The sequence below is a fragment of the Typopeltis vanoorti genome, chromosome 6, assembly GCF_054136105.1.
Source record: "Typopeltis vanoorti isolate ZY-2024b chromosome 6, IOZ_Tvanoo_1.0, whole genome shotgun sequence".
Lineage (NCBI taxonomy): Eukaryota > Metazoa > Arthropoda > Arachnida > Uropygi > Thelyphonidae > Typopeltis > Typopeltis vanoorti.
Genome location: NC_143554.1, coordinates 70796612 through 70819300, shown reverse-complemented (window position 1 = coordinate 70819300; position 22689 = coordinate 70796612). Strand labels below are relative to the sequence as shown.

Sequence of the window (22689 nt, the reverse complement as noted above, 5' to 3'; positions counted from 1 at the left end):
GTGAACTGACAGTCATTATGATTTGTTGATGAAATATAAAGATTTTTCTCTGACAAAGCAGCACATGAGTGAAACAGTTTGTCCATTGAAAGTAAGTGCATAAAGAAAGGGTGTGATAGGTGGTTGAAGTATGGCCTCTGCCCCCCCCCCCCCCTGATGAGTTCCTGACTCTCTAGAGATCTCTGATAATGATAATAATAATAATAATTCACAATATTATTATGTAGCAATTCCAGGAGGGAAAGGAATCCCTGCATGTTGCCTCCCCCCCCCTCTAGATCATCCACTATTAGGTTGGTGAAACCCTAAAAAAGTAGTCATACGTGGCAAAACTTACACTGATTAGTGTGGTATTGTGAGCTCCTGGAAAAGGTGGCGTAAGCTTCATATAGTTAATAGTAGTAATACAACTGCTATCACTTTTAAAAACTTCAATTTTCCTGCACTAACATCAGCATGCTTGATTGATGAAATTTATAGATGTTTAAATTTCTTCTTCTTATAAAACGCATAATTTTTTTATTTATTTCAAGATAAGACAACAGTATTTTGTGCATTTTTATGATATCATATATATTAGTTGATGAGACTATGGACAAACTATAAAAACAAGAATCTTGTGAAAATGCTGATAAAATTGAGTTATACAGAGGACTAGCTTTCTTGTTATTCAAAATATCACTGTTTGGAATTGAGGGCTACAACAAAAAAAAAAAGGAAGTGATGTGGAACTGTAACATTCCATGATAATTGTCTTTTACATTTTATTCATTTAGGATGATGACAAAAGGGCTGAATTATTTGATGCTACTAAACGAAGGATTGCAAAGCTGAAGAAACAAAGAGATGAGGTAGTTGCAAAGTAAGTGCGAAATGACTAGGGTTTGAAGTGACTAAAAATTATGACTAATGGAAAGTGTATTGGTCATAATTATTCAAGTTAATTATTTAGCATTATTAAATCACTTAAGCAATTGAACAACGTGGATACGAATATAAATTAAATTACACTTTAATAAGTATTTCCGATATTACTTATTTCCGATATTTCGGCAACGTCACGTTGCCAAAATATCAGAAATATTTATTAAAGTGTAATTTAATTTATATTCGTATCCACGTTAATTCCTTAAGTGATTTAATAATGCATAACCAACGTATAAGCCTGTCTACGAGAATTAATTCTTTAGCATTTATTACTCTTAACTGCATAAATGAATTTCCCTTTTGATAACTGTTATTAGTCAATTTCATCATATCATCACCATTTTCTGCTAATATACTCTCATATGAAATGTGCCAGATAGTAACATAATTTCATGAATAGTTTCCTAACCACACTACTTCCAGGTGTCTTCTCTGGAAGACAGTATTGTTGGAAACTGGGCATGTCACACACCATTACTAACAACATCACTCCACCTATATCTTAATCTTCCTTTGTTTTTTATTTTTTATTTTTAATTTGAATTCATCATCATCATCATCATCAAATTCCTGCCATGTACCCTCAAGGGGTGTACAGGATATGACAGTACTACATGAAAAATTTACATCATTACTAACTTCCTATCTACAATTTTCCTCCAAATCAGTCTGTTACTTGTCAAGACTCCAACATTATCAGATCTTATATTTCTATCGTCTAAGGCACTTTGTACTGTATCAATCCACCTATATCTTGGTCTTCCTCTGGGTCGTTTTCCTGCCAACCTGGCAGAGAACACTTGTTTTGCTAATCTTTCCTCTCCCATTCTATTTAAGTGACCATACCACCTGAGATCAGATCTGCTAACGCATTCCTGGATGCTGACAATGCCAAGTTCTTTCCTAATATCCTCATTTTTAGTATGATATTACCATTGATGCCATCTGTTCATGCCTCTAATCTTTCTCAGGACTCTCATATCTGCAGTCTCTAGCCTTTGGTCCAGTGTTTTACTTCTGACCCAGCTCTCAGATCCATAAGTTAAAACTGGTTTGAACACTGTTTTGTATACAGCTAATTTAGTGTTCCAACTAATTTCTCTCTTATTCCATATGAATTTATTCAGTTGACTTCCTACCATACCAGCTTTGCTGATTCTGTTGTCTATTTCTATATTTAATTTACCATCTTCAGTAAAAATCGTGCCTAAATAGCTGAAATGTTTTACTTGTTCCACAGGTTCTCCATTCACAACACAGTTGACATTTTCAATGATTCTGCCTATTTTCATTGTCTTTGTCTTTTTATTGCTGACCTTCATACCATATCTATTACAACAGCTATTCAATTTAGTCAGAGAATTTTGCAGACTTGTAGCGGATTTATTTAGAAGTATAATATCACCTGCATAAAGCAAAGAGCTGACATTAACATCTCCAATTTTGATATCAGGTTTAATACCACTTTCCTTCATAATGTGATCCATATAGATAATGAATAACAGAGGGGATAATGTACATCCTTGTCTCACACCAGATTTAACATTAAACCATCTTCCTGTACTTCCTTCAATTCTAACTGATGACTTACAACTCAAATAAAGACTAAGTATTGCTTGATATAATGCCCCATTGACACCATATAACTGCAGCGTATTGAATAGCTTCTCTCTTGGCACCTTGTCATATGCCTTTTCCAAATCGACAAAACTTAAATACAGATCTTTGTTATATTTCCATGCTTTCTCGACTATTTGTCATAAAGTGAAGATCTGATCCTGATAGCCTCTATTTGGCCTGAATCCAGCTTGTTCTTCACCAAGCTTTTCTTCTACAATTCTTCTCAACCGTTTCTCAAGTATACTTGCATAGATCTTGCCAGGAACACTCAGTAGGGAAATACCTCTGTAATTCTCACATTCAGTTTTATTTCCCTTTTTATATATGGGTACTATGAGAGCTCTACTCCAATCATCGGGAATTCGTCCCTCTTTCCAGGCTTTCTGAACTATGCAGTGCAGCCACTGTAAGAATTTTATACCACCATACTTCAGCATTTCTGGTCGAATATCATCTACTCCTGCTGCCTTTCCACATTTCAAGCCTTTGATGGCTTTTTCTACTTCAAGTATGGATATGTATTCCTGACTGCATGCCTGGTCAATAGTGTTTTTTATCACTGTGCTGTCATCACTGCTTGTTTCATTTAGCAGTTTTTCAAAGTAATTACTCCATACTTCAAGGATATCTTTTTTTCTCCTGTTTTCATGTCACCTTTATCATCTCTAACTCCTCTTACAGCACTCTTTCCTCCATTCCTAAGCTTCTTCAACAACCTCCAGAATATTTTGCCACCTTCTTGATATTTATTTTCTATATTCTTGCCTAAGTCCTCCCATGACTTTTGTTTAGCTAGTTTTACACACTGTTTAGCTTTCTTACATTTGTCTCTGTGTTTTGTAAGAGTAAAAGCTGACTTATTTGCCAGGAACTTTTGATATGCTTTCTTCTTTTCCTTCACTGCCTCTTTAACTTCCTGTGTCCACCAGGGAGTTCTGATTTTTTTATCCTTGCATAAAACCTCACTACATGCCTCTCTGGCAGAATTAATCAATGTTTTCTTCAGAGTTTGCCACTGAATCTCCAAGGTTTGATTCCTGTTCTCAAACTCTTTCGTTTTCTTTTCAATAATCTTTCTGTATTTTAGTCTACAGTTCACATCTGAGAGCTGCTCAACTTTTATTCCCTTTAAAACTTTCTTACATGTTATTCTTTTCAGTATGAAATTCAATTTTATCCTGCTCAAGACTAAATAGTGATCACTTCCAATTTCAAATCCTCTGTACACTCTGGTGTCCTGCACCAAGGAGAAAACATCACTATCAACAATAACGTAGTCAATGAGACTTTTCTTATTCCTAGCCTCTTCTCTCCATGTGAATTTGTGCACATTTTTATGTTGGAACATGGTGTTAGTAATAACCAGTCCATGTCCTGAGCAGAAATCCAACAGATATTTGCCATTATTATTAGCTTTGTTCTTTTCTCCAAATTTTCCCAAAATATTTTTGTATGTCTCACAATCATTTCCTACTCTGCTATTTAGATCCTCAACAAGGACCAACTTTACCTTTTTCATTGTGTCAGTTGCTTTTTCTAAAGCGTCAAAAAATTCCTCCACTTCTACCTTAGTAGAACCTTCTGTGGGACCATAGGCACAAATAAGTCTCATTGTCCAGTTCCCTATTCTCATATTTGCCCACATTACTCTACTTGAGACTGACTGCCATTCAAGAAGATTAGCCTCGTATTTTGTGTTGAATACTATGGCTACTCCTTCTTTTCCTTGATTGTCATTGCCTGAATATAACATTTTGTATTTATTGCTCAGAAAGATCTCACCAGTTTTGGTCTTTTTTGTTTCAGTCACCCCTATTATGTCGATCTGGTACTTATCTAATTCCTCAGCTAGCTCCATTTCTTTGCCATTCAGGCTTCTTACGTTGATAGTACCGATCTTTAACTCTGGTGATGTTGAGTTGGGGTTTGTTTTCAGATTTGTTCCAGTAGCTGACTTTTCGCTGTTCGCCCTGGTTCCCTGGCGAAAACAACGGGGGGCCTTGTTTAACCGGGCGATGCCCCAGCCTGCATGAAATTTTGTCATGTTGTACCATCATTTTTTATTTTGGTTTAACCAATAAGAATACAATTTGGTCGGCTAAATCCCAAATTGCCAGCCCATCCTCGTTCGTTCAGTATCAAAGTAGATACCCAACAGGGTGCACCACGAGAAGGTGAGGATTGGACATTAGGTCAGAAGCCCTGGTCGGTTCTCCACATTCCTTTAAAGGCTATGTGGAGGTCTCCTCTCAGTTATACAGCTTTGACCCTTAAGCACCCCTTATGAATTCCATTTATAAAAGCGTATAAAGCTAACATGTGTTAGTTCTGGGCATTGGCTAAGGATTAAGTAATCTGGACATCCTGTAAACAGCTAGTAAACACGATTATAATATCACATTGTGTGATGAAATTCGTCCTCCAGTTAAAATATACTCACAAACATCCATGCTTGCAGTGGAATTTGAGCCCCATAACCAGTTAATTTGAGAGTGCAGAGATGTTGTCTACTCATATATATCCGGGCTGAAAAATATGTGTTTTGCTAATCTTGCTTAGAACAGTAACATGTAATCATATATATCTTAGATTAATCTCTGCATACACATTTTTGAATGTTAATAATATCACATTCATTTCATTAAATTTTCTTTTGGTTCCATGAAGGCAGTTCAGTACCTTGATATTCTGAATAATCAGGTGCTGCCTACACTGTGGAGTTTTTATGGAACAGACCTTTGTTACTATCAAGACAACAGATATTCCCATGCTACAATACTGCAGCTGTTATGGAATGGTAAAAAGAGATGGGTGTTAAACGACTGCCCTGGCCTGTACAGAGTCCTGACCGTGACCCCATCAAACACCTGTGGGACGAATTGGAGCAGCATGTCCTCGATCTGTTGCTGAACTTTGTGCTGCTTTGGAGAAGGAATAGAGACAAATTCCACCTGATGTCTGCCACACACTGGTGGAAAACCTCCCTCAAAGGGTGCAGGAGGTGATCAAAGTTAAAGGTGGACATACCTGATATTCACCTGCTGGTATCAATTGTAAATTGCTGAAGTGTCCGTACAATTATTGGTAGATAGCGTACGCTTCATGCTACATATAAGTAGACTAGTCATGAATAGCCTCTAGGTGCAAGTAGACTAGTCATAAAGATACTTCATGTGCAGAACTTATTTGCTTGGATCAAGGATTAAAATAAGAATATAATTTCTTGTCAAGTATAATATACTATATTACTTGTTTTTTGTATATAATTTTCCCACACCCAGTTGGTAAGAGCGAATATTTTGTAATAATGATATATGACAACTGCATGAATCTGAGGTCTTATTGTAAGAGGTGGCAAGTTATTATTATTAAAAATTATTAGTAAAATAACTGATTTTATCTAATATTGGTGTGTAGTGAGGGGACATTTCCTTCCCCTCACTACACACCAACCACACAATATCAGATAAAAATATATTGTTAAATAAAACACAAAGTTTTCATTGTTAACAATTTTTTTTTTTTTTTTGTCTATTTCAGACATTATTTCTGTTTTTTATGACTCCCATCCCTAAAATCATCATAATCAAATTCCTGATTTACCCTCAAGGGATGTACAGGTCTTATATAGATTCTTCTTCTTCTACAGCTTCTCCCACTTAAGTGGGGTAACTGTTTGTTATGAGTCTCCTCCACACCTTCCTGTCTTGGGCTGTCACCACATCCAAGTTCTTCATCTTCAAGTCCTCTTCTACCAGCTCCCTCCATCTCTTCTTTGGCCGCCCACGCTTCCGCCTTCCTTGCACATCCATCTGCATGACCCTTCTTCCCACATATTTGTCCTCCCCCCCTCATCACATGACCAAACCATCTCAACCTTGCCTCCTGTATTTTCGCTCCTGAGTTCGTAACTTTCACTGTTCCCCTGACATAGTCATTTCTCAGATGATCCTTTCTGGTCACACCGCACATCCACCTAAGCATTCTCATCTCTGCTACGTCCATCCTGCTGATGTTATTTTTCCTCAGTGCCACAGTTTCTATAGCATATGTCATAGCTGACCTCACTACTGTCCTATAAATTTTGCCTTTCAGATTGATCGGCACCCTCTTATCGCATAACACTCCAGCCATCTCCCTCCAGTTCCTCCAACCCGCTTGTATCCTACATCCCACTTCCTTCTCAGCTCCTCCATCTTCTTCCACTGTTGAACCTAAGTATCTAAAGTCTCTCATCTTCCTGATGACATTTCCTTCCAGCTCCAGATATGTCTCCTGGCCACCGCCCACTGCGCAACACATATACTCTGTCTTACTTCTGCTCAGTCTCATACCTCTCTCTTCCAGTACTTTTCTCCATCTTTCCAGTTTAGTTTCCGCTTCTTCTCTTGAATCTACACACAGCAAGATGTCATCTGCATACAACATTGTCCAAGGCACATCTTCTCTCACCTCCTCTGTTACCACCTCCATCACAATATTAAACAGAAACGGACTTAATGCTGCTGACCCTTGATGCAAGCCAACTGTTACTTGAAAACTTTCTGTCTGTCCCAAACAGGTCCGAACACTTGTCTTCACATTTCTGTACATTTCCCACACCAACCTGACATATTTCTCCGGCACCTTCTTCTCCCTCAGACACCTCCAGACTTCTTGCCTTGGCACTCTATCATATGCTTTCTCCAGATCAATAAATACCAGATGTAGCTCCCTTTGTTTCTCTCGATATTTTTCCATCATCTGTCGTAACCCAAAGATAGCATCTGTTGTTGATCTACCAGGCATGAAGCCAAATTGTTCCTTTACAATCTCCACCTCCTCCCTCAATCTACCATCAAGAACCCTTTCTAGGATCTTCATTGTGTGGGACATCAACTTTATTCCTCTGTAATTTTTACAGTCTTGTGCATCCCCTTTACCCTTGTAGATGGGAACAAGAGTACTCTCCCTCCATTCCTCGGGTATATTTTCCTGTTGGCAAACTTTCATGAACAGGTCCCACAGCAGGTCAATTCCCTCTTCCCCCAGTGCCTTCCATGCCTCCACTGGAATTCTGTCGGGACCCACCGCTTTTCCATTCCTCATCCTCTTCATGGCCTCCATCACTTCCATTCTACTGATGTTCTGCACCATCCCCTCAGAAGGCTGCCCATCTCCTCTGTGAGTCCTTGCATTTTCCTCATTCAAAAGTCCCTCAAAGTATATTTTCCATCTGTTTCTTATGTCCACATCCCTCCATAATACTCTTCCTTCAGCATCTTTGATCTGCCTCACATGTAAGATGTCCTTAGCTGCTTTATTTCTACATTTCGCTAGTTGGTAAATTTTTCTCTGTCCTTCCTTTGTTTCTAATTGATCATACAGATCTTGATATGCCATGGCCTTCGCTTGTGCCACAACTCTCTTGGCTTCTTGCTTTCTCTCTTTGTACACCTCTCTGTCCTCTTCCACTCTTGACTCATCCCACTTCTGCTTTGCCTTCCTCTTAGCTGTCACTGCCACTTGTACATCATTATTCCACCACCAACCCTCCTTCTGCTCTCTAATCTTTCCAGATGTCTCACCAAGCACCTCAATTGCACAGCTCAGGATTACTTTTGAATTATGTTTCCACCAATCTTGTACACTTTCCAGTCCATCCGAAATCCTCTCTAACACTCTCTCCCTCAAATGATTCCTCACACTCTCCTCTTTTAAGCGAAACCACTTAATTGTCTTCATCCCATGGCAACCAGAAGTTCTTATCTTCGATCTTATTTTTTTTTTTAAAGTCTGCGCACAGCAGTCGGTGTTGTTGTGCTACTTGATCTGTTGGAATTACTTTACAATTTGTCACAACCTTAAGATGTTTTCTTCTAGTCAAAATGTAGCCAATTTGTGAGCTGTTGTTACCACTTCTAAATGTTACCAAATGTTCTTCCCTCTTGAAGAAAAACGAGTTTACAATTGCCAGATCAAAAGCTACTGCAAAGTCCACAACCCTCTCTCCTTCCTGGTTCATCATTCCCACTCCGTGGCCACCATGCACCCTTTCACAGTCTCTATTCTGTCTTCCTATGTGCCCGTTCAAGTCTCCTCCGACAATCACCATCTCATTTTCTTCCAATTCCCTCATTTCTTCATCTAACACATTCCAGAACTCATCTTTTTCCTCTGCTGTACAACCAACTTGCGGGGCATATACACATAATACGACCACCCGCTCTTCTCCAAGACCCAATTTCATTCGCATGATCCTGTCGTTCCTTCTACCCACATCCAGTACTTCACCCTTCATTCTGCCACACACCGCAATTCCTACACCATTTCTTCCCTCGTTATTCGCTCCAGAGTAGAACAATTTATATCCATCTTCCAGTTCCTTTGCCTTTCCCCCTTATATAGATTATAGCTCTTATATTTCTATCTTCTAAAATACTTTTTAATGTATCAATCCACCTATATCTTGGTCTTTCTCTGGGTCTTTTTCCTGCCAACCTGGCAGAGAACACTTGTTTTGCTAATCTTTCCTCTCCCATTCTGTTTAAGTGACCATACCATCAGCGATTAGCTCTGCTAGCACATTCCTGGATGCTAACAATGTTAAGTTCTTTCCTAATATCATTTTTAATATGATATTGCCACTGATGCCATTGGTTTACGTCCCTAATCTTTCTCAAGAATCTCATATCTGCGGTCTCTAGTCTTTGGTCAAGTGTTTTATTTTATTATGATTATTATTATTTAGGCCTCCAAGGAGTCAAAAGACTCATCGCGTGAGGTCCTTCCCAGGAAACACAAAGTCTATCAAGACTCAGTGTTACCTAATGTTGTGCCCCTTCTCCCAAGTACTCATTATCTGCTACCATTCACTTTCGGCATTCTAGTTTCCCTGCATTGACACACCGAATCGTTCAGAAGAGCAATCTCTCCAGATGCCTATGTCCTTCCTCATTCAAATGGAAGTGGTCTCTCACATAAAATTCCTCTCTCTCCTCAAACGCCCTCCAAACATCCACATATTCCAATCCTCTCTTCTGACACATTCTAGCTATTGTGTTATTCAGTATTACTGCTCTTCTGCTCAGCTCGTCACTATCATACATAGGCAACATGCACACTATCTTTCCTCTTTGCGTCTTCTTTTTTACAACCTCAAGCAAGAATCTCATATCTCTCGCTGCCCAATTTACATTACCTCTCAAGTCATTTGTTCCTACCATCACAATCATCTCATCCACCCTTTCACCCCCTCTTAATTGCCACAGCCACACTTTCTATCATTCCTCCAGGCAAACACTCCTCACGCATCCTATCTTGCACACCACAGATCATTGAATCCCCATACACCATTACACCTGTTACCACTCTGTTCCTCGATTGCTCCCATGCATCCCTCACTCTCTCTCCTCTAACACTTTCTCTCTGTGTTCCCCTACTTACCTGCCTTCCTGACATCACTCTATCCCTGGTTCCAGTGCTCCCTCGCATTCTTCTCATTCCCTCTCTCCTACTGTTCCTATTCTCTCCTCTTCTATCATTCCCTTTCTTCCACTTATCCTATTCTCTTCTCTTCTATCATTCACATAACTCTCTCTCTCTCATTCCTTCTTTTCTACTGTTTGCATTCTCTCCTCTTCTATCATTCCCATACCTCTCTCATTCCCCCTCTTCTACTGCTTCTATACTCTCCTCTTCTATTATTCCCAAAATTTTCTCTCACTTCTACTCTGATTCGCCTTGCATTCATCTCTTCCATTCTCCTAATCTCATCTTTCATACTTCTCATCTCGTTCACAAGCCATTCCACCTCCTCTTTCAGCTCATCTATCCTTCTCTGCAAGTTAGTCACTCTTACTTGCCATTCATTTAACCAGTCAAAACCATCTGCAAAAACTTCACAGTCATTCAAGCCTTCCACACTCCCGACTCTTATTTTCTCATTCATATTTTGCTCATCATTCTTTCCTAGCACTCTCCCGAAATTCATTTCCTATCCCTGAAGCAATTAGGTCGGTTATCGAAATATCTAATTCATTGATTTCCTCCCACTGCCTGCATTTTGCGCATATACTCACTCTCCCTTCTCTCACCCACCACATATCCAACTCCCAGGAAGCATACATGCAGCAAACACTGCATGCCAAAAAGTCCTTTATTATGTTACGTATAACAGCATTCTTAAATGGCGGAGAACTTGGCAACATGCCATTTGTGATTGCAGCTGCTTCCATCATTCCTTACTGCCAAGTAAGCTGCCTCAAATTTGGGAAACCTACATCAGAAGACCTTCAGCCTAATCGCCCAAGAATACCAACATTGCCTGCTAGGGGAGGCACCAACAGGACTTTAGGAGAAATAATAGCTTCCTGCTTCTTCCTCACTTACTGTTTGTTTGTTGTGCCTGCGTGCACGTGTCTTGTTCTTAAGTTTCTTAAAAATGGCAACGTGACATTTCCAAAATATTGAATTATATTAAAATTTATGTTAATGTATATCCTAATTGACATTGTAATTTCCTTAAATTATTTAGTAAAAAATGCATAACCAACGTCTAAACCTTTCCACGAGAATTAGTATAATCCACGGAGATGATATCGCACGTAAAGCACGCCATTACAGTAAAATGAAGTTAAAGCTATCAAGACAACTGAATCGTCTCGCCTTCCTAAAACGCTGCCGGGATAACCAGGTAATTCCTAACTGTGTGAAATTCAAGCACCGTTTCTCTTCGCAAAAGGCTCTTCATATTTATAACCGTGCCAGCCAAGCCTTGCTCAGGAAACAAATCGCCACGCCTCGCTGTTTCCTGAGTGATGCTAACTTAGCTATCCAGGCACTTGAAGATGACCTTTCAAGCACCTCGAGCCACGAAATTGGGTCTATTTTATATGACATCTTGTGCACTGCAGAAGAGAAAGAATTTAAAAAAGTACGAGATCGACACATCAAAAAAATTTAAAATTTAAAAAAGAACTCGATCTCGAAACCACAACTTCCTACCAAAACAGTAGTCAACATTTCATCATTTAGTGTGAAACCTGAAGCACTTAATGCCCTCACATGTGGCCACAACTTCGCCATTACGCCCAGAAGAAGATATTATGATACGAATTGAACGCGGGGATATGACACCTTCCAAACCATGTTGCCAACGATATTAGACTGGATGTGGCTTGTGTTCTGACCAAAGCTAAACCACCAAAAGCCAACATGCCCAGTAAGGAAATTAAACAAGAAAATAATAATCACCAAAGCTGATAAAAGGAATGGCACAGTATTGCTTAACCAAAAGGATTACACAGGTAAGCTGAAAGCTCTATTGTTAGATCGGGCTACTTACCTCTCTACTGAGTACAACCCCACCAACTCACAAATTAGAAAACTCCACAGACTCCTTAAGAAGGTCACTTCTTGGCCTGTGGAAATCACTAACAAATTAAAACCATTTAACTCCATACCCCTCCCCCCCCTGCATTTATGGACTCCCAAAAATACATAAGGAAAATGTACCATTACGTCCCATAGTGGATGGCATTGATTTCCCCCACATACAAACTAGCTAAACATTTGGCCAAAGCTCTCTCACACTATACTGGCAACACACCTTCACACATAAAAAACTCAGCCCACTTCAAAGCCAGCATAGAAAACCTTACACTCAAACACACTGACGTAATGGTCAGTTTTGATGTCTTCTCCTCCTTATTCACAAATGTCCCACTCAAAGAATCCTTAGAGCTAATCCAAGCTAAATTTCCTCCTGATATCACAGCCCTATTTCAGTTCACAATGAACTCAGGCTATTTTGTTTGGCAAGGAAAATTCTACAAACAAATAGAGGGGACAGCCATGGGTTTTCCACTCTTCCCACCCTTGGCCAACTTTTATATGGAGACTTTTGAAGAGAAAGCCTTAAACTCTGCCCCACAAAAACCAACCATTTGGCTTCGCTGTATATTGATGATGTATTCGCTATTTGGCCACATGGGTCCGATGCACTCCTCTCCTTCCTAACACACTTAAACAACCAACACCCCAGAATCAAATTCACCCTGGAAGAAGAAAAAAACAACTGCCTTCCTTTCTTAGACACACTAGTCACCTGCCAGGCTGATGGAACCATGGTTTTCTCAGTCTATAGAAAACCCACCCATACAGGCAGATACATTCACTAACAATCCCACTACCCCCTCCTCGCAACAGTATGGAGTCATTAAGACAGTACACAACAGGGCTAAATTTATCTGTTCAAATGACAATGCCCTAACCACAGAACTAAACCACATTCTCAACACTTTCTCAGCCAATGGCTACCCCCCCCCAAAAAAAAAAATCCAAAAAATATTGAAACCAGTAAACCACAACCTCCCCTCCCCTCCCTCACAACAAGGATTACTCTAAATCCATCACCATACCCTATATCCGAGGCACCTTGGAAAAAATCACAAAAATCCTAAAAAAACATGACTTAACTTCTTGTTACAGACCATATAAAAAATTGGCATCCCTTATCCGCTCTACTAAAGACCAACCATTCCCCCCCCCCCCTAGACCTACCTGGCGTATACCAGGTCCCGTGCAGCTGTAAGCTGCCCTACTTTGGCCAAACAGGCAGGACAGCAAATATCAGAATTTCAGAACACAAGGACTACATCCGGTTTCACCAATACAGCCACTCTGGTCTTGCTGACCATGTGCTGGATACCTGCCATAGAATATGGTGGAAAAAAAGCCACGATAATACACCGTAGTAAATACAAATATGAAAGGCTTTTCATTGAATCAGCTTCAGCCCTATGAAACAATCCAAACCTCAACAAATTTGGCTGCATGAGACTGCCTCAAATTTGGGAAACTTACATCAGAAGACCTTTAGCCCAATCGCTCAAGAATACCAACATTGCCCGCTAGGGGGCACAATCAGGACTTTAGGAGAAATAATAGCTTCCTGCTTCTTCCTCACTTATTTGTGTGTTGTGCCTGCGTGCATGTGTCTTGTTCTTAAGTTTCTTGAAAATGGCAACGTCACGTTGAGAAATATTGAAGTATATTAAAATTTATTATTTTAATGTATATCCTAGTTGACGTAATTTCCTTAAATTATTTAGGAAAAAAAATACTGCCAAGTAACTACTAAACTAATTGCTAAAATATATATGAACACTGTATCATAGATATATATATATAAATAAATGTATATATAAATAAATGCTAAATATAAAGCTATATTCAACCATACTAGATAGTGAAAACTTAAATTCTCTTTCACTACAAATGCTGTCGACTGTGACCTCGCCTTCTCGGTAACCCAAAAATAACACAATATATAACAACAAAACTCCAAAAGCAGAGCCACTAAAGAACGCTTGTGTTACTGAGAAAAAAAGTGTAGTACAATTCACAAAAGTATTCACACTATACACCATTTAAAAAACACTTTTTTTTTTTACCACACCACGTGCTTCAGCGACCCTAGCGCCACCCCCCAAATTTCTAACCCAGCTCTCAGATCCATAAGTTAAAATTGGTTTGAACACTGTTTTGACTAATTTCTCTCTTATTCCATATAAATTTATTCAGTTTACTTCCTACCATATCACCTTTGTTGATTCTGTTGTCTATTTCCATATTTAATTTACCATCTTCACTAAAAATTGTGCCTAAGTAGCTGAAATGTTTTACTTGTTCTATAAGTTCTCCATTCACAATGCAGTTGATATTTTCAATGCTTCTGCCTATTTTCATTGTCTTCATCTTACTATTGCTGATTTTCATACCAAATTTATTACAACAGTTATTCAATTTAGTCAGGGAATCTTGCAGACTTGTACTGGATTTATTTAGAAGTATAACATCGTCTGTATAAAGTAAACAGCTGAGATTAAACATCTCCAATTTTTATATCAGGTTTAATACACTTTCCTTCATCATGTGATCCATATAGATAACGAATGACAGAGGGGATAATGTACATCCTTCTCTGACACAAGATTTAACATCAAACCATCTTCCTATACTTCCTTTAATTCCAACTGCTGACTTACAACTTAAATAAAGACTAAGTATTGTTTGATATAATGCCCCAGTGACACCATATAATTCTAGCATTTTGAGTAGCTTCTCTCTTGGCACCTTGTCATATGCTTTTTCCAGATCTACAAAACTGAAATACAGATTTTTCTTATATTCCCATTATTTCTCAACTATTCGTCATAAAGTGAAAATCTGATCCTGACAGCCTCTATTTGGCTTGAAGCCAGCTTGTTCTTCACCAATCCTTCTCAACTATTTCTCAAGTATACTGGCATAAATCTTACCAGGAACATTCAGTAGAGAAATGTAATTCTCACATTCAGTAGAGAAATGTAATTCTCACATTCAGTTTTATTTCCCTTTTTACATATGGGTACTATGAGAGCTCTACTCCAATCATTCCATGCACAAAAGGTTTTTGTAAACAACCTAAAGACATTAATACTGTGGATGGGCTAAGGATGTTTTTTTTTTTTCTATTTTATTTATTTTTTCATACTCCATCTCATCTCTCTTACTCTTTGCTTCAACAGCTTGTCACGGACATATAACTCAGTTTCTTTGTCTGATTACTGCTTATGATAGGGAGATTAATCATATTTGCATTGTGTGCTGTGTTTGTAAATTTCTTCTGGCCACTTTGCATGTTTTTGTGGGATGAAAACCCTTAATTTTTGGGAGGAAAAACTTTGCCATTTCCATATGAGATGCTCACATTTCATCAAAAGCCCTGATAAAGGAGAGTTGATATGCTAACCAGGCCAACTTGTTATAATTTATTACTTTTTTCTGTTTTTAATTTTATATTTCTCTTTTCTGATAATTGTCTTGTTTATGTGCATAGTAATAGTTAAATTTATAGCGATTACAAAAGATTTGTTACTGCTGTTTGCTGACTAATTTCCTTAATATTCAGACAAGTAAAAGAAAGACAAGACAAGCTTACAGACAACATTCTTAATATAGCTGGTCATAAAAAACTAACTGAAGAGTGTATATATCAGAAAGCAGTGCAAGAAAAAGAAGATGCAGAAAAAGAAAAAATTAGAGCTGATGCTGAAAAAAGAAGGCAATTTATTGTTGGTATGGTTGCAAATCACTTCAAGCAGGTAAAACAGCATTTTGGTTCAAACAAATTTTGATAAGTTAACAAGTAAAGCATTAAAAAAAAATCCATATTTCTTAACTGTTCATTATAATTGGAATTTGCACTGAGATATCCAAGTTTTATAGTGATAGCATGCAGCACACTAATCCTACTTTTATTATAAGTCACTCAGTACTACACTGTTTGTGTTGAGGCTTAAGTGCTGTGAGGACATCATGTTGGAGGCTTAATGGATTGTGTACAGCACTCAGAAAGGATTAAAACGGAATTTCATACTTCCTATATTTCGTCTCAGTCACTGAGACATCTTCAGGGATTACAAAAAAACTAATGTAACATATACACAAATACCACACAATACCAAGCCAACCACGGTTGACTCTAAAGTCCTATCTGATTTTTTAGATAGGACTTTAGAGTCATCCCCATGGTTGGCTTAGTATTGTGTGGTATTTGTGTATATATTTCATTGGTTTTTTTGTAATCCCTGAAGATGTCTCAGTGACTGAGACAAAATATAGGAAGTATTAAATTCTGTTTTAATCCTTTCTGAGTGCTGTACACAATCCATTAAGCCTCCAACATGATATTACACTGCTTGAAAGACACGATCACAATAGGAACACTTTTTTTTTTCAGAGTTTTCACTGTCATGACACTTTCTGGTTGGCTGAGTGGTTAGTATATCCACTCTCCAACCAAAAGGCTGCAGGTTCAAATCCCACCATGGGCATGGATGTTTGTGATGGTCCTACTAACTTTGTGTGGAAAGGGCATCTGCTACCCCTACCACTTCTTCTAGAAGAAGGCTTCACTCCCAAAACTCTGTGAGGTACTGGAGGACTGAAGTCACATTTGAATAACTAACTGTCATGACTGCCATTGTTTCCAATCTGAGTGAGTTTTCTTCAGAGACCATTTATGTTTTTAACCTGACATACACTATATTAATCCATATCAAAAATTAGCAGATTGTTATGTTGTTGTCATTTGGAGATAAAAATTATGATTTTGAATGAAGAGCCTGTAAAGCCATCAAGATTAACAAATGCAACTAAAGTATTTTAGTTGCATGTGCTAATTTTGTTAATGCTCTTTAAGAGTTTCACCAACTTGATAACCATACTTTCAGGTTACATTTAATTTTTCTTTGGTTGCAACAGAAAGCCAGAAGTTAGTAAGATGTCTCGATGGCTCTAACTAAATGATTCCATCAGACACTAGGTCATGATAAAGGTATTTCGACAATGTTGAAAACAGGCTGCAGATCTCTAGGTCTACATAATAACGAACTACTGAGATTATGGAGATGTATCTATCAGCTAGAATTGCTACATTAGTTCCACATGATATGGAGCTCATACAACCTAGAAGATAGTATCCTATGGCTACATACACAACTACATACCAAAAAGTGGATATGTATTGTTATTCCAACTATGCATAAGTTCTGCAGGAACTTATGCAAAGTTGGAATTTCATACAAGCCAAGTTCCTGCAAGTCAACTATAGTTCGCCCACCGTTTCCAGGTCCCTGCTTCGCGTCTTTCCAAGAATAGTCGATTCATGCTGAAGGGGAGAAAAAAATGAAGGACGTCCAAATTGGTCGCCAACACGCGAAATCACGTGCTTTATAGGTAAAATTTTCCAACTGTTATACAAGCAACATAGTTAACTACAATAATCATAAAAGAGAAGTTAATTTTCCGACCGGTAATAATAAACAACTCATCCCACTATACGGACTGATTACCCTATTATTGGAATGGATTCTTCTTTTTCTGAGATGCGCAGAAGTGTCGAGGGACCTCAAATCGGTGGGCGAACTATATAACTTTGCAAAAGTTCAAATATCTTGCATTGATATGTTGGCATATTTCTCTATTAATAAGAACCAAAATCTCAATCTGCTTTCTTGGCTAATGTTTTGAGAATGACTCACTATGTAATGCCATAGCTGAGTTCTTGGGAGTGACCTATGAGATTTAACTCACTCACTCCTTGGGATGCAGTATCTAGGCTGAGTTCATTGTGATCAATTCCCCCCCATCTTCTTATTCATTGTTAGTAATAAAAAGTTCAGTTATTGATTAATAATTGGCTGTTAATGATACCATGGTTAGCAATAATAAGTTATTAAACCAAAACTTCAAAGAGTGACATTGCATTTATTGTGAAAAGAGTGTGAAATGGAGTGATCATATAGCATCAATTGACATCACATGAGAATAACTGTCATGACTACCATTCTTTCCAAACTCAGTGAGTTTTCTTCAGAGACAGTTATGTTTTTAACCTAAATTGCACTACAGTAATCCATATCAAAAGCTAGAAAATCATATGTGATACAAATAAACTATTCTATTTTCCTGTTTAAGTTCTATTTTTCTATTTAGTTTTATTGTCCACTCATTTACAAAACATTAATGGATGAAAAATTTTATTGAAGAATAGAGTGTGAGCACAGAGCAAGAAAAATGAGTATTGGACAGAGCCCCACAGTATAGTATATCTTGATTTTATGCAGTTTATAGTGCATAATGGATAGTACAGATAATATATAGTTTTTAATATAATCCATATAATTTTAGGATAGTTATCAGTCATCCAAGCAAAATATTTTTTACACATCTACTTTTTTGAATGGAAGTAAAAATTGTATCAAGTTTCTGAATTTCAGGCTTTATTTAGAAAGAATAGTAGTACAGTACATCATGTATTTACACCTTGTATCATCTGAGAAAAAAAATATCTGGAACATAAGAAATTAATGTGCCATAATTTAATTGATGTTTGGAATGATGCTCTTTGGAAAATTTTTCAATATTGTGGAATAGGTACGAAGGTAACATGATTGATTTCATCCTGTATTCATCTTGTAAAATGTGATTGAAATTAAAGGGAGCTATAACAATCCCTTTCCAATAGGGCATGGAGTGAGATAGGGATGCAAGCTGTTACGAACATTCTTTAACTGCTTCCTTGCATACATTGTAAATTAAGCCTTGGAGAATTGAGATATTGGTAATCAGAATAAGCCATCTGAAGTTTGCAAATTACATTGATCTAGCAGAGAACAAATTAAGCCTTCAGGAAATCACCACAAGCACAAGGCTAGATCATGCTATTAAAAATGTGGCTTAATTATAAGTAGACAAAAATTAAAAGAGTGATAAATATCTACACATATGATCCAGAAATAAATGCTTTGTAGAAGATGCAAAAATCTTACTTGAAGGTAATAACGTATAGAATTGAGAAGTTCAAATATTTAGGCAATATTCTTAATAAAGATTGGAGATTAAGACAAGATAACAGAATGGTAGTTGTAAAAGCAACAACATTCCAAAGAAGCCACTGTGGAGATAACAGAATTACAATTAGAGAATAGATTGTCTTTTTGATACATCTGTTAATACATTATTTCTCAGGAAGTGAAACTTGAACCTAAGAGGGGGCCCTCTACATTTATGGTGGTGCTATAGATAACTCCATACACCCAGTGAAAGCTCTTGAGGGACTTATTCCAAGAACTTAAAAAAAAAAAAAAAAAAAAAAAAAAAAAAAAAAAAAAAAAGGAAGATCCAGAATAAACACAATAAAAAAATAAATAAATAAAAAAACTGGATAAACATTTCTTTTCCAAAGCTGAAAACAAAGTGTAAATCAGTATTTCCCATAGTATATGGTGACTCAATTTTAAAATTTGTGCTTGCCGAGGGAGTCACCACTTCTAGTTTCCCAGGAGCAAAAATTAAAAATATGATAAACGTAATTGAAAACCAAAAAAAGAAATGGTAGTTCTGGTAGGTACTAATAATTTAAGTGGTGACAAACATAGTATGAGAGAAGATATAAATGGTCTGTTGGAAGAAGCGAGAAAGAAATGTGAAAGAGTAAAAATTGTAGGATTACTACCTAGATATGATAGTACTGAGTTAAGACGGAGGGCGATGATAGCAAATGATTTCACATGCAGGTTATGTAGAAGATATGGATGTGTGGGGGTTGGATGTTTGATGGCAGAAAAGATTTGTATAAGAATGATGGCCTGAACTTGAATTCATTTGGCATCAAAAACCCACAGAAATTACTTCTTGGTATGAGACCTAATGCAGAGAGTCAGGGAAACTAGATCATCAAGGGAGGAATGGGAAAAATGTGTGTGAAAGTTCAGCTATGGTATGCAAATGTGATAAATTTAAGTGGTGTGTGGCGAAGGAGTGGAAAAATATGCTTTGGGTTCGGATCTTTTAAGTATGTCTGGGGAGGGAAAAGAGAAAATTCTAGGACAAGACCAAATAGATTGCATATCTAATTATAAGAATAGGCTAGGTCATAATTTATTATGCCTGTACACAAATGCCAGGAGCATTAGAAACAAAGGGTTGAGTTTGTTGCTTTATTGAATATGATATGGCCTAAGATTGTTGGCATTAGTGAAACCTGGCTATCCGAATCAGATATGCTAAGTGAGATCAAGTGTAACGGATATACTATTTTTAGGAATGACCGTAGAGATAGGAGAGGAGGAGGAGGAGGAGTGCTACTAATGATATCAAATGACTTGTCCAGTTAGGGTAGAAATACAAGAAAACAATGATGGTAACAATGTCCCATGTAGCGATGAGTTTGAGTCTATCTGGTGTGAAGTGGAGGTTAACAGAATGAAATATATGGTGGTGCGTTGCTACAGACCTGGTGGATCAGTTGTGGGGGACGAAGAGATGCATCGCCAATTTACCCTTATGGGTATCAAGCGAATGATCATTATGGATGACTAATTTTCCAAACATTAATTGGGTAGAAGAGAAATCTCATGATAACAAAGAGCAGGAATTTATTGAATTGTTGCGAGACAACTTTCTCAAGCAGCATGTGAAAGAAGAAACACAAGGTCAAAGAGCTGGATTTGCTCATAGCATCAGAAGTGATCTCTGTCAAGAATATTTTACCACCAATTTGTGACAGTGATCATGCTGTTCTTGGGAAGTATCTACTTGTATTGAAGCTCCGATTAAAACAGGCTACATGCTGAACTACAAAGCTGGAAATTATGATCAACTTAGAAGAATACTATCTTTGGTCCCATGGTATCAGTTACTGAATGGAAAAAATGTCAGCAATGCATGAAGAAGATGATGTGCAAAGAATATCGTGCGAGTGAGAGGAGTTATGAAATATATAAAACTCAGGCCAGAAAAGTAACAAGTATTGTGAGGAAAACTAAAATGGAGTATGAAAATAAATTAGCCATGCAAGCTAAAGGCAATCCAAAAGAATTTTATCGTTGAATTGAATGTAGATGGTACACGAGTGTCAGAAGCTAAGGAGATTGTTCAGTTAATGAGAGCTCACTTTGCTAAGATATATCAACCAGGTGTATGTAGCATAGTGCTACTGTTACATTGGATGAAGAGTTAGAGGTTCATGAAAATGAGGTTGAAGAGCTCTTGCATAACCTGGATAAGAATTTGTCAATAGGGACAGATGGAATGTCAGCCCGTTTGCTAAAGGAATGTTCAGCTGAATTGGCTGGGCCTTTTACATATTTGTATAACTTGAGTCTCAGCTCATGAATGATACCACTGGAATGGAAGGAATGTATGATAGTTCCATTGCACAAGGGTGGTGCAAAAACTGATGTGTCTAACTACCAACCTATTAGTATCTCTGGTGTGGTAGTGAAGATTTTAGAGAAGTTGGTAAGAACTTGCATACAGAAATGGATAGACAAGCATTCTATACTCTGCAGAGAACAGCATGGATTTATTAAAGGAAGGTCATGTTTTAGCAATTTGCTCATATTTCATAACAAAGTTACAGCCGAGTTGGATAAAGGGAATGGATACACCATGATAATGTTGGATTTTTCTAAGGCATTTGATAGGATACCACACAGAAGGCTGTTGCATAAACTGGAGAATATGGGATTGGAATATAATCTATTGACTTGGATCAGGGGAATGGTTGACAGACAGATATCAAAAAGTGGTATACAGTGGGTGTGAATAAGCCAGATTTAAGGTAACCAGTGGTGTACCTCAGGGTTCAGTCCTTGGGCCATTGTTGTTTAATCTATACATTAATGACATCAAGCAGGGTCTATTATCAGATGTGCAATTGTTTGCTGATTATGCGAAGATAGGCAGGGCAATCAGGGATGCTACTGATATTCAGCAATTACAAAATGATTTAAATAGATTGGAAATCTGAGCAAATGAAAATGGCTGTCAGTTTAATTCTACTAAGTATAAAGTTATGCACTTTGGTGTGATTAGAGTTCCACTGGCATATTATATTAGTGGGGTTATGCTACAAGAAACTGAAGAGGCAAGGAATCTTGGTGTATTGGTGGATACGAATTTAAAGTTCAAAGGTGACATAGCAAAAGTTGCAAATACAGCTCAGAGGATAATTGCTATGTTGAAGCGAACCTTGACATGTAAGGATAAGGAAGTAATTTTGCCTCTTTATAAGGCTTTGATAAGACCACACCTGGATTATTGTGTGCAGATTTAGTCTCCCAGGTTCTGGCGGGGGGGGGGGGGGGGGAATAAAGAAGCCTATTCCACATCTGTAGATGTGGAATAGGAAACATAAGCATTTAAGATGCACTAAATCATTTAGGATTCGTGAATACTGTATGATGCACTGGATTTGTGCTGTGCAGATTTTGAATAGGTTGGTTACATATTATTTTCCTCAGACCTCCATGGAGTTAAAGACTCATCACATAATTTAGAGTACCTTCAAAACCACATTACTTCTGTTGGAAACAAGGAACAATTCAGTGTATTCACAATCTACTGCAAACTCTGGTCTTAAAATCAAAGTATGTATCCTGTTCTTCCTGTTCTTCTCATATGGTATAATGGTTTTATACTGTGTAGTTCTTGCATAGGTTGGTTATTGGAAGAATAAATCTTATGAGCTTAATGTTTTTATATAATAAGAACAGTGGTTGAGTTTCATTACTTCAAAAAAAAAAAAAGTGATTATATTGTGGAAATGGC

At 37.6% G+C, this 22689-nt stretch overlaps 1 protein-coding gene across 3 annotated transcripts in view; it reads left to right on the top strand.

The window, feature by feature from the left end:
- LOC150105526 (cilia- and flagella- associated protein 210-like) overlaps positions 1-22689 on the top strand; it is a 199299-nt gene that overhangs the window by 134901 nt on the left and 41709 nt on the right. For all 3 annotated transcript variants that reach the window (XM_090394239.1, XM_090394238.1, XM_090394237.1), the window contains exons 7-8: positions 777-862; positions 15482-15674. In XM_090394239.1, the coding sequence (XP_090250365.1) occupies positions 777-862; positions 15482-15674 (279 nt within the window). The remainder of the gene's footprint in view (positions 1-776; positions 863-15481; positions 15675-22689) is intronic.